The following is a 14,107-nucleotide window of genomic DNA, read 5'->3' as shown; positions in this document are numbered from 1 at the left end:
CTGTCAGCCACAGTTGCTGCATTCAACAGGAAAAACAATGCAGTCTCTAAAGCTGGAACATATTCCATATTAACCCACATCAGTGAAATAATGTCGTGCGGAATACGTTATTTTGTCGAAACACAAATATATGAACAAGGAGTTGATCCAAATATGGTTAAATGTTTGAGAAGCCTTTCTTTCTCTATTACAGATAATGTTGTGGTGAAAATCTTAATGTTAAAACCGCATTCAACTGAGCTTTGGAACCGAGAAACTTAGTGAGACCTCCATTATAACAATCGTTGAGTTTAATGACTATATCGCGTTATGATTCGCCTCACATAGAGGAGCCAGGATGAGTAACACGACATCGATCGTGCGTTGAGTCATTTGACAAATCCATATTTGATTCAGGGTGGAGAGAGAAGGAGAGAGAGAGAGAAAGAGAGAGAGAGAGAGAGAAAGAGAGAGAGAGAGAGAGAAAGAGAGAGAGAGAGAGTAGGAGGAGACACGCGGGCTGTCTTCTTGTCTCTTGTGAGGATTTTCGCAAGCCCTAAAGACGTATCTCCGCCTAAGCTCGCTTTCTTTCTCTCAAATATAATAAGCAGCACCTGCTCCGAGGGAAGGGGAAAAAGCCTGAGCGAAGTCCGCGATGAGAGGATGCTACGGATATCTCACCTGACATCGATTCTCTGCAACATTTTCCACGCGACGCGTCATTCTGAAGGGAAACTTTTTTGCCGCCTTAATTTTTTTTAAACATAAAATCCGTTAAAACTCAGTCGCGATGGTTTTACAGTGGCGTTGTGACATCAGCGTGGATCGGACGCGTTTTAGTCGAATAGCGCTGCACTTTAATGCGTTTTGCGTGTGTTTGATTTATTAGACAAACCATAGAAAGGTACTGTACGTATTTCACTTTGTTCTTCTGTCTTTTTTCTTTATTTAAAGAATGCAGAATATCTAAGCAACAAGCGGCGCCATACGACGCGCACTTTCCCAAGGAATAACGCATCCTTATTGCGCGGTGTTTTTGGAGAAAACCTCAACGTATTCCCACATCAACCTTACTTTGAAATGGTCTATGGCCGTTATTGAGAACGAATCTGTTTTTGTTTATCTATAAATACTGTGAAAAGTGCCTTTTTCGACAAGAAGACATGGCTTGCTTTCCATGGCGGGTATTTTGGATAATTCAAGCGCTTGCGGATGTGACACTTTCGCAGGAAATCTACGCTCCTCATTCCGTCAGAATTGAGGGGGATTTGACCCTGGGTGGCCTTTTCCCGGTCCATGCCCGCGGGGTCTCCGGGGAACCGTGTGGAGATATCAAGAAGGAGAACGGGATACACCGGCTGGAGGCGATGCTTTATGCATTGGACCAAATCAACAGTGACGACGAGCTTTTGCCCAACATCACTTTAGGCGCTCGGGTTTTAGACACATGCTCGCGAGACACGTACGCGTTGGAGCAGTCGCTTACTTTTGTGCAGGCTCTCATACAGAAAGACACGTCGGATGTGAGGTGCACGAACGGAGAGCCCCCGGTGTTCGTTAAACCTGAAAAGGTGGTCGGAGTCATAGGGTCTTCGGCGAGTTCAGTGTCCATCATGGTCGCAAATATACTGCGACTGTTCCAGGTGAGTCTGAGCCCAAGTGCCCAGCGGTAGCCTATCACATGTGCTGGAATGAGTCCCTGCGTCACGGTTTCATGTCGTTTCACCCCGTATGATTACATGACAGCTGATTTATGAGAACGCATAATGACAGTTGTTTATGTATTGGAAAGCATTATGTCTTTGCAATCAGTAGGGTAACCTAAACAGGTTGTTAGTCATAATCAATAAATCGATCAAGCATCGACTCCTCACACCTGCAGAGTGGCTTTTTCAACAGGGTTCATTTCTTTGTCTATCTATTTTCAATTTCAAAGTGCTTTATTGATATGATTGCTTGACACGTCTATTCTATTCTATAATATTAAATGATAGTACATGCAACTAAAATATATAGTCATCTTTGCCTCAGAATAATACACATTTGTTTTTTGTTTGCCCCCCGCCCCCATCAATCCATTAATGCTATACAATAATAATAATATTAATAATAAAAATAAAATGACTAAAGTACAATATTATCATTTTTCTCTCTATTTCTCTGTGTTCTTCCCTCCTGCTGTTGCTCCAAACAGGCTTGATGTAAAACGTTACGATGAAGTGGATAGGTTTGCTCATTCAAATGAATTTGTGAATTAAGATTCAGCATTCTAGAGGCAGATTAAGCTGCTATGCTCTACATTGGGTTATCCACCTAGTAGTTCATGTCTGCATTGCAATAAATAGTTAATTTTGTTCTCTCTGTTGCCACAACATTGGGAAATTACAGTCAGATTATCTCCAAAGCATGTGTTTTGGCAGATACAACGGGAGCTACATTGAGAGAACGTGTAAAAGATCTGAAAGCAAATGATTTGGAATGTACAATAAGCCACGCATGAGAATATGCACAAACCCCAGTAAAATTAATCAGAATCAATCCTTGTAGGGTGTAAATGAACTAGATGCAGTAAGCAAAAATGTAAATGCATCCAAATATGGCATATGAAGAGATAATTGTATCCCGCCCCTTGGTTTTGAAGTGTATGATTACTGATACAGCAGTTCAAATAGTAACAGTCTATACAGTTGCCTATAATGATGTGAGAGGATTATTCAGCCTTATCTATGTTCTGCATCAGAGATAAACACAGCTAATGACATCCCACTGGTCCGCTATGATTCAAACCTCATTCATCTCCAGATTTTTTATTTTTTTTTGCTCTGTTTACCAAGGTTCTCTTTAAGCAAACAGGTAGTTTAAGATCTCTAAACTCAAATTCGTTTGGTGAAACTTAAAGAAATGTTCCAGGTTCAGTACAAGGTCTATTTGTGGCATGTCATCAATTACCACAGAAGATAATTTTGATAATCTTGGTTACTGTAAAACACTTAAAATGGAAGTAAATGAGTCAACACTAAAGATTTTATATACTGTCAAGACTAAAGCCAATAAACCTTTAAAATATTTGCATTTAAAACATGAAAATTGCATATTACTTAATTAACCAAACGTAATTCAAGAATTAACTAAACATTAAACCATACAGAATAGTAGTCCCACAACTACATTAAAAAAATGGTGTAGAAACAGCTTTAACTCCGAAATGGCAAGTCAAACTTTGAATTAATCATGATATTTTGAAGCGGAAAGACCAAAATAGTATATTCTTATAACATGTATAGTAATGTTTTATTTACAACTTCGAAAAAACTTTTTATAGTGTAAAATACGATTTTTTAAACATTAAGTACAAGAAACAAGTGCCTTTTCCAGTTGACTTCCCAAATCAATTCCTGCTCAAATTGTGCATTGATGTCAGATGTCTTGACACCAATTTACCACCAAAATTTTTGTACCTCTTTTACATGATCTTTACAGTATTTAAAGGCCTAAACTGTTTAATTAAATGGAAAATTGTGACGTTATTCACGTCAAACATCTGTTGAGCACTTTATTGTGAGTTTACATTAAATATTCACAACCATATTCAGTTTTGACAAAAACTGCTCTGTGCACTACAATACGTAGACATAGATTAAATAGTTGCTCATGTGTTGTTGAATTAATAATTTTACAGTAACAGACATGAGCTGCAAGCACTCGCATGTGAAACTGCAATATTTATGTCACTTTTCTCCAGCTTCCTACCACACACCTAATGGCTAGAGCGGTTTCAGCAGACCTCGCAGATGCCCTCTAAGAGCTTGAATTTTTGCCCTACATGGACTATTTAGAAAATATTTACGAAAATACATCCATACACATGGGATGTAACGCCAGCCGGCCTGTGTCACAGACCCTCGGTCGTGAGCATTAAGAAACAAATTTAAAGCCCATGTTGTGGCCCGATAGCCACCTGCATCCTTTCAGAAAACTGTTTGCTTATTTCCCTATGGCCTCACACTTGCTCTGAGTCTCTGACTGTTTTTATATGCTACAGGGCTGGGATTTCACAAAGCATCCCCGACGGCCACAAGCTCTTTCTGAATGCGATGCGAGCTGCGGTGATGAGAGCGATGCTCTGACACAATTCATGAGGCGTACAAGCGGTTTTTACATTCTCCACCTCAACACATTTGGACTCAAAATGCTTGTGACACTTCAGGCCCCAAATTTCATTCTTTTGTGGTGGAGTGTATGATATGCCATTACTTTAGCACTTTACTGTTGGTTTTTTTAGCGGGAAAGTGAGGGGGAATACAAATGAAGGGTAATTGTGAGATACTATAATGCATAATAACATTTTCAAACTTTGAATGTGAAGCATCTTAAGTCAAATTATACGATACAATGTTTATTTAAACTTACATTGTAAGATATAAAGTTGAATTATGAGATATAAAGTCAGATTTACAAGAAACAAAACTGCAATTGTGAGAAAGTAAGATTGTTTGGTGTAAAGTATTATTGTGAGATATATAAAGTCAAAAATTTTGTAATGCCATCTTTGAACTTTGCATTAAATTTTTAGATAAACAATCCTCTCTGACATTTAAATTCAAATTGTGAGATATAAGGTCAAATTTTGAGATACTGTATAAAGTCAAAAAATTTATAATGACATCTTTGAATTTTAAATGTGAGACATCTTCCAAAAAATTATGAGATAGTATTATTTTGAGATTTAAACTCACATTGCGAAATGTAAAGTTGAATTGTGAGATATAAATATGTATTTATAAGAAACAAAACTCACATTGAGAAGTATAGTTACATTTTGAGATATAAAAGTCCTATAGCATCTTCGAACTGAAGAGATGTGAGATTTAAACTTTAATTGATATAAAGTTGAGTTTTGAAATATGAAGTCATATTTCTTAGAAACACAACTACAATTGCAACTGATAAAGTCACATTCTGAGATCGCTGAAAATTGTGTAATTGAACAGAATGTGAAGCATCTTCTGTCAAATTATGAGATTAAAATTCCCAAGACTTAAAATGAAATTGTGCGATATAAAGTTGAATTTACAACAAACAAAACTGCTGTTGCGAGATAAATTCACATTGTTAGGTATAAAGTTACATTGTGAGATATAGTTGAAAATTGCTTAATGTAAAGCACCTTTTACTCAAATTACAATATTACAGGATAATAAAGTTAAATTGTGAGATATAAAGGCAAGAAACAAAACTGCAATTGTGAGAGATTGTCATTGTTAGATATAAAGTCATAGTGTGACAAAGTTGAAAAAGCAAGAAATATCACAGTTGCGAGAAAAGGTTGCAATTGCAATGGTCATCTACAAAGTTGCAATTTGAGATTTAAACTGAGGTTTACACAACAACGTACCCAACGTATTAAAAACTGAAATTTCTTCTTTGCATTTTTTTAAAATTTAGGTGTACAGATGACCTCGAATTTAAAATGATCTCAGTTCACATGGATCCATGAAAACGACTGCAAATGCTGTATTACCTATGCCAGGCCAGTAGTTGGCGATGTCACTTTGTAAAGAAACATCATGCGTCTGCGCACTACCGTTTTTTACACATTCACATTTTTTTGTAGTTTACATGGAGTCATTAATGATGTCATTTTCAAAAACTTGTACTTTGAAACCCATTTTTATTCTCAAAGTTTGCATTTGGCTCCCAAAATGACAAATGAACGACCAAAATGTTTTCGTTTTTAGTTGAAAATGGAGTGGTGTAAATACCCCTGACATTGCAATTGCGAAAAGACACAATTATTATTTATTTTACTCTTAAGCAGTAACATATTATTAAGAATAGTATTTCCATAATATCTGTACACATTATGCTAAAGTAAATACTTCACATTACAAAAGTAAACTGGGTTGCATGTATTTCATGTTGACGTGGATCAGTGTTTTGCCATTAAAATGGGACGCTTCTCGTCATTATAATTATCCATAGTCTGTAAGTGACTATTGATTTCTGACGTGTCGTTGGTTCTCTGGCCCAGAAGGTTTGCTGCCTTGAGCTCTAGTAAATACAGTATATGTTTGCTATCACTCACTCATAGGCCACCAACATGAAAGTGACAACAGCCACAGTGACAGAAGTCTAAAAATATCAGAGCAGTGGGACTCATTTCTCACAGAAGCCATAACCTACAAACCCAGGAATTCTTCAGCACAGATTTTTTTTTTAACTAGTCAGTGAGAAGCAGCCATTAAAATGTTCTTCCTAGCATTGCTGTTATTATTAGTGGTTGACGGTGGGTAACACCATCCATAATAACTTGGTTGCAATGTATACCTTGCACATCAATATGATAGTCAAATAGTACCATTTTATACCATCAAGGTATTTCCACAGTAGCAAAAAGCTCTATATTGTTCCACAAAAGGAGCTTTTATTGCTTTAGATCCTGAACAGATACCAAAACACTCTATAAAAAGAGTATTTTGGAGTTTAGGCCACCCACCAATCTTGTTGGGACAACAGTTCCAGAGGAGGCACGGCCTGGCATGGCGGTGCGCACTGATGGAAGATTCGGCCCACCTGGAGGTCATTCTGCTCTGATAACCTCTTCGCTCTCCTCTTTTTATCAGCCGTCTCCGTCCTTTGGCTTCCGATTGGCTACTCCTCCCTTCGGGGTTGGCTTCCTTTCAGCGTGAGAAATCCCAGCCTATTTATCAATATTGGCTGCGTTTGTACGCCTGAGACTGCCAGAAACCTGACTGCAGCTTTGCCAAATTGCAACTTTTTGTTATGAAATATTACATTTGGTCTACTGGAGAATTTACTTCAAAAGGGTCATTTAGTAATTCAGGAAAATGAGTTTGATAAATGATACTGATAGTTAATAATACGTTGGCTGAAGTTAGAAGGCACTATCTGGAAATGTGTGTAAAAAATGATCTTTTACTATCAGTTAGGTTCATTTTGGAAACACAAGAATAATGGATTTGATCATACATATAATTATAAAAGCATTGAGTATAAAAAAACATAAGTTATTTATATATATATATATATATATATATATATATATATATATATATATATATATATATATATATATATATATATAATTTTTTTTTTTTTTTTATTTATTTATTTTTTTTTTTTCACAACACTGAATTGAAAATTCTTACATGGACAAAATAAAAAGTGATATAATAAAAAAGCTTCACACCAAGAACGATAACTGTAAATATAACTATAAAGATAACAATATTAGCCTTCACACCAGCGAACAATATCGTCTGTTTATTATATCGGCTGTTTTAAATTCTCAAGCTCGCTATAGCAGGATGGATTCTGATTGGGTGTCAATGTTTTTATCGTTCATCAGCTGGAAAAAAATTGTTCCGAAAGTGACTTCAATTATATAGTTTCTCTGTGTCTTTATCGTTATTGTTATAGTTGTGGTGTGGACTCTGCTATTCTTTAATATTGAGAATGATTTTTTATTTAGTTTATCGTCCTTGGTGTGAACGGGGCTTAAAACTAAAACTGCCAAACAATAACATAAGCTATAACAATAAAATAAAGCATGAAACAAACAATAAAACAAAACAAATGAAAACAATACAAAACAAATGGATTCAATAAATAAATAAACAATAATAAAATCAAGTTTCTAGCTTAGTGTTTTTCTCTCTCCCTCTCTCTGTCTACTCTATAAATGATTAAAAATGATTAAATTATAAAATAAAAACAAATAACTTAAACAGTTTTCAAAAAATTTTTAAACTAGATTTTTATAAATCTTTATGGCTGACTTTCTACTGAGAAATAAGTATTATAGTCACTAAATATTTCCTTGTTTTCCTCTAAAGCTGATTTGAATTTATTTTGGATCATTAGATATGACATGGTGCCTTGGAAGCAGGAGGTATCTTCATACACAAACAAGTACCGATTCCATTCATGTTGGAAAATCGTGACGCCATTCATTTCGTCAACACATCCCACAAGGCAGGTGTATTTAAATGCGGCATCTCATCAGCCATTCCGCTAATCTTAATTCCAAACTTCATAATCACATTAGTTTGCTATATTGCCAGTTGAGGATGAGCTTTACGTTACTCCCAATGCTGTCTCTTATCTCCTGTTCAATGCCTGTCTGTGAAATTGCTCAGCATGAAGCCTGGAAAAATCCTCGGTTGATGTCATAAAGCACGTCTGCCATTGGCTCGTCTCGGAGCTCGTTAAATGAGAGAGTCCCACTGGGCGAGCTGCCATAAATCATTATGAGCACGGACCTTTTTTCTCATTTAGGAAGCGTCAATGATATACATACTAATAATTAATTAAATAATTTCTTCTCTCCAATCAATAGATACTTCAGCTCCCTGCAGACTTCGTTGACATTTATCACATCGAGTGCGACTGATTAATTCGCATTGCCATTACCTCAACATGAGAAGGAATAATTTGTTGGAATGATCTTTCACTCTCACATCAGAAGACTATAGAATGCTAACCAAAAGTACTCGAGTGATGGTTATTTAGTGGCGATCACTTCAGATTGTTACAGGCAGGTTAGCTGTTGGTAATAAATTCTTCTTTGCTTCACTGTGAGGTTACTGTCGATTTTCAAGTCTGACATTAATGTAGGGGGTTTTCGCTCTGAGTGTGACATTAAAATATTTCAGTATGTGTGAAGTGAGGATGTAGTGCTTTCACTAGTGTGAGTGGATTTTCAGACTAGCATTTTTGTAGGAAAAATTCAAATCTACATTTCATTTATAGACTTTATTTACAACTGTGTTTGAAAATGTATGATCCAATGTTCAATCAAAGTTAAGTAGGGCCTAAAGATGGACGCAGTTTACATGACATACCATAGTTTACATTTCTTAAAAAAAAAAAACATTTGACACAATGCGTCACAATTAACCTTGTTTATGTTCAAGTGTTCAAGCAACAGTCCCTGTGATGTCTTAAAGACCTAAAGAAAAAGATCATACTTTATTAACTCCAGTGAAGTTATGTAGTCCACAAATCCATTGCTAATTTGTCCAGTTTTGAAATTAATTTAAATGGAAAGCTGATTTGTTTAGTGTTTTTTGTTTTGTTTTATCCTTAATTTTGTTATGGCTTATTTTGTTTTGTATTGTTTGGGCCTCTTTGTTTTATTTTATCCATTTGTTATGGCTTATTTTGTTTTGTATTTTTTGACTAATTTTGCATCGATCTGTTTTTGTTTTATTAATTTGTTTTGCCCTGTTTTATCCATTTTTTTTAATCAGCTTGTTTTAGCTATTTTTGTTTTATCCTTATTCAAATCAAATTGTTTTGTTTGGCTCATTTTGATTTGGCCTGTTTTTTTTTTTTTTTTATCAGTTTGTTTTATCTTGATTATGTTTCATTTTATCCATTTGTTTTGGATGAATTTGTTTTTGGGCTTTTTTGTTCCACAAAGAGATACAGCTGAAAGGAAAGTTTCTCAATAACGTTTGTCAATAAATCTGTTTTATAGCACACAAAGCTATTGTGTGCTGTATTTCATTTCTTACTGAATTTGTACAAGTCTTTTGGACTACCCTTCTGGTGCTATATGTGTCCTGGTCACAATATGCTTTTTATGGAACAGAGGATCTTATGTTGTATTCTGCTGAAGTCATACAGATTTGAATTGGGTGAGCAATTGGTTCAGTCAGTCTTTTTATTAGTAGATAGTTGTGTAGCTCCAAAAGGGCCTTCATGTTCTAACAAATAAGAATGGCGGGTCTCATAGCCTTATTTCATAGAGCGCATGGGGGATTTGCTGTAGTAGAGACCTCCAAAACATAAACTAACCATGTATTTTCTCCTGTAAGTTCAGTTTGGATCAAAACATGTATCAAAAACATTTCCGAGATGAAGGTTTCAAGACAGGCATAGGTGCAAAGCGGACAGAGACAGTGTTTGGCTGTTACTGTACTGTACACTTTTATGATTTCAACGTTCTACAGCCTTAAAAATAAAAGATTGCATCCATGGATCCATGAAGAACCTTTAACACCCACACACTATCATTCCTTTCCAAAAAAGGTTCTTTATAGGGGGAGAAAGGTTGCTCAGGCTATGAAAAATTGTTCTTTAAGATCGGTTCACTAAAGGGTACTTTGAGGAACCAAAAATGGTTCTTATATGACATTGCTTCAAAAATCCTTTATTTTTATGAGTGAATGATACTAATTTATCCCATTCAAAATGATTATTTAGATGATGGTACTAATTACAGAAGATGAACATGAGGAACTTGAGTCAAACCAATCTGATCACTCAGCCAATCACTCGAGGGACTTTCTTGGATCAGCATTTGACTTGCACACAGCCTTGTCAGCTTGTGGAAGTAGGCGTCTAAGAGAGTTACCCGTCTGTGCAGCGTCAAAGACTCACTTCAAGGCACGCTTGGGGAAAACGTCTTGCATGGTTTCCCGTAAGCTGTTTGCTGCCAATGTTTACTGACCAGAAACGATGAGAACATATCTCTAACATACCCATTTTGTTTAGATTTAACAGCTTAGATGGCTCTTACAACGTATCGCAATCCTGTTATTTCTAAACCTTTGTGATGAGTTAAACCACTTTACTGTAAACATAACACCGTACCTGTTGCTTTTTTTCTTGTAGTAAAGGAAACCTTGACTCTCTGACAGATGAGCTGAAGTTTAATTACGGTGCAGGATGATCCGTTTTGGCAGAAGGGATGTGAGGGTTGGCTGCAGCTTTAAGAGGGTTCTAATTATGTCCCACATTCAGATCAAACGGTAATTAATTTAGCCCTGTCAAAACCGAAAAGACAATTATAAACAAATGGATTACCTGTCACAAAGACAGCTATGCGCAAAATAGCTAAAACAGGAGAAGGAGAAGAAGCGTTGAGCCAAGGTTTTGAGAATGAGATATTTAATTCAGACGGTCCACGGACAGCATATCTCACCTCATGAAGATTTAATTATTTGTTTACCTTTACTAATGAAATCATACTGAGGGTGTACTCTCATAAATAACATCTTTATTTACACACTAAATATTTAAATTTATTCATTTAATATGCATGCAAGCTGTTCCCTTTGATATATATTTTTTTAAATCAAACCACAAAAGGTACTGTTATACCCAGTCTCAATCCAAAGTAGCATAAAATGCAGATTGCTTGGGGGCTCGTCCGGGATTTGAACTCGCATATAACATGCTATATGTCTTCAATGACAGTTAAATGTCTCAGTGTTGCTATTATAAATTAGACTAAAATGGTATCTTGTTTATTGGCATCGTCTGACAAATTCATCGGTTGTCGTCATTGAGGCTTCAGTTTGACTGGATTTACACAGCGAGACTGATGTTATATGACTTGATGGCGCCTCGCTTCACCAAACATTATCTTAAAGAATTACCCAATGTCCTCGTTTATCTTTGAAGCATTGTAAATAGGACAGCTCGCCATCTTATACCATGTCTAGAACCGGAAAGGGGTTGTGATTATGCATTTATTTTTGCATCTACCGTCAATAAAATACCAGATATGGCATATCCTTCGAAGGAAAATAGAATGAAGCGAGCATTTTTCTTTACTGAATAATCAGCTTATGGTTTGAGAAACTCTTTGTGGCATTTTATATTCAACCCAAGTCAAATATTTAAGGTTAACAACAGACTTGAGCTAAGGACTAATTCAGCTTTACAGCCCCACAGGAAATATGGTGAAAAGTTTTCAGCTGGCACCATTCAAAGCAGGATGTTTAACTGGGCTTAAAGGGGATAATTTGATTTACATTCTTTAATTCTAATAGAGTGTAACATATTTATTTTTGTATTATTGGATTTTTCAGAGTGCTCTTGGGTCTACTGTTCCGGAAGTACTGAGATTTATTTTTCAATCGTATCATTGATCTTATTAACTCTTCAAGATAATGATATAGGTTCAGTATTTCAAACTGTACATTTAGAACCCACTTAAATTGATAATGGAATCTATTATATGGAAACGTTTGGTGGAAGTTTTGACATATATTTGGTAGTGATGGATACACTTTTTTTTTTTTTGTCCAATTTAAAAAATTTTTTTAACTATATGCAACTTTGCAACTACATGTAATCTAACTCTCATTAGAGTATTAGTATACTGTTAGGTTAGAGAGTAGACAGTAGAATGTGTGTTAGGGACCATCAAAATAAAGTCATAGGAGATATTAAGCAGAAAGTCTACAAATACTCATATGACTGCTAGTTAACATGTAGTTGCAAAGTTATTTATAGTCAGCAAAATTTCTAAAGTGGACTATCAAAATAAAGTGTTACCATACTAATTTGTATGACCTGAATAAAATTGACCTCTCAATAATGAAAATACAGAGTTTAGCAGACATCTGAAACCTTTATATATATATATATATATATATATATATATATATATATAATTTATTTATATATATATATTTATATATATATATATTTATTTATTTATTGCAGAGCTACCAACTGCTGACATGAGGCTGTGGCAATATGTGTGAAATTTGTCTGGTGTTATATACCTGACTGACAGCTAGAGAAAAAATAGATTTCAGAGCTAAAAAGACAGTGAAGGAAAACATGAGTGGGAACGAAAAACGCCTCATTTGTTTGTCACTCTTACTGTTAGGCCGTAGAAGGTGCCACATTACATTCATTGGAGAATTGCTAGAGGAATGTTTTCTTGATATTTTGCAAAGTGGAGCAGAAAACAGACTTAGGTTTTGTTTTAAAACTTAGTAAGCTGTGTAAATTAACTCATATAAGTGATTAGTTCAGGTTCACACTACATAGAAATCAATTCTTTGTGCCCTTACAAATTACATATAGTGTTTGTCACGTGAAGCTGACTTGGTTTGCATTTGATTTTAGAAGAGCTTGGTGTTAGCTTGTTGCTAAACTATCAATATGATACTCTGATAAGCATATACTATACACACAATGTAAATATTTTATATTCCATAATTATCATATAGTGTAAATGTGTAATAGAATAAGTACCTCAATTTATAACTGATCATTATCAACCATCTTAAACACATTTTTGTCATGTCGCAATGCATCTTGGGATTGCTTTTCCCTCAATGCATACAGTACATTCTACAAAGAAAAACGGATAATATCCTGGCAGAAAATTACCTGTACCTTTTTTTCCCATGAGGTTTACCGACATTTCTTTCAACCCTAAAAGAAAATACAATTCGTAATTGAAAATATGGATAAAATCAATACAGCAAATTATTGTGCATTACACAGTACATTGAGCCATATTTTCTTTTTTTAGAGTACATAACCTCAGAAATTATCTTTTGGAAGAAACTTTACGTCGGGAGTGTTCCTGTGATGCCTAAAATGCTGCCTACGTTGGAAGAGTACGAGTATTTTTGTACAACAGATATTATTGTGCCCAAACACTACTTCCTTTTTGCCAGTATTGTGTTTAAAAGTGTTGCGTGACCTGTGGAAGACCTATACTTAAAACTTCAATTTTCTTCTAGGAGTCACAGTCTGAGAAGCCTATTGTTAGGATTCCAGTGAATTGGAATAATAGGTATGGCAGTTTCAGGTCATTTGCTAAATACAGTCTCCCACTTTTTCCTCCGCAACCGCTGCGTCTATCCATCCTACCCGTCTTCCATCCATATCCGCAAACTATTACTCAGTCTACAACCTAATCTGCAGCAGCACCTTGTCTGAAACAATCGACATTATCGTTTGTTCCTCACCGTTGGCTCAGTAGGTAGGTGTTATACAGTCTCTAGCGTAGCCCAGGGTGGCAGTTTTGCTGGCGAAGAGTGAACAGTACATGTATGTCCAAAGGCGAAGAAGCCAAGTGGAAAGTTGGGATGTGAGAGTCCAAGGCTGGTACCAGCAGACAAGAGCGGCGCTCTAGGTGTTCTTGGATTTGGGTTGTCCAGTAGAAATGTGTAATCTGAATGGGCACCTTGCGTTGGCAGTGTAAGCAGAGTTCTGGAGAACATTGTGGTCTGTCCAAACAGACCCTCGAGGGTCAACATAGCATGTCTCTTGCATTTCACTTGTAATTGTTTACAACAGCATATTGTGACGCTCACTCCAACCAACCTTAGAGGAAAGATTTTGAAGG

General features: G+C 35.7%; 1 protein-coding gene across 1 annotated transcript in view; it reads left to right on the top strand.

Annotated features, from left to right (window-relative positions):
- Window positions 1–1,142: 1,142 nt before the first annotated feature.
- LOC306867210 (metabotropic glutamate receptor 7-like) overlaps window positions 1,143–14,107 on the top strand; it is a gene marked incomplete at both ends in the record, with an annotated part of 220,064 nt that continues 207,099 nt past the window's right edge. Inside the window, one exon of the mRNA XM_079412799.1 lies at window positions 1,143–1,622. Within this exon, the coding sequence (XP_079268925.1) occupies window positions 1,143–1,622 (480 nt within the window). The remainder of the gene's footprint in view (window positions 1,623–14,107) is intronic.

Source organism: Barbus barbus (assembly GCF_936440315.1).
Source record: "Barbus barbus genome assembly, chromosome: 49".
In the NCBI taxonomy this organism is placed as follows: Eukaryota; Metazoa; Chordata; class Actinopteri; order Cypriniformes; family Cyprinidae; genus Barbus; species Barbus barbus.
The sequence above is the reverse complement of the archived record's forward strand: the minus strand, read 5'-3'. Positions and strand labels throughout refer to the sequence as shown.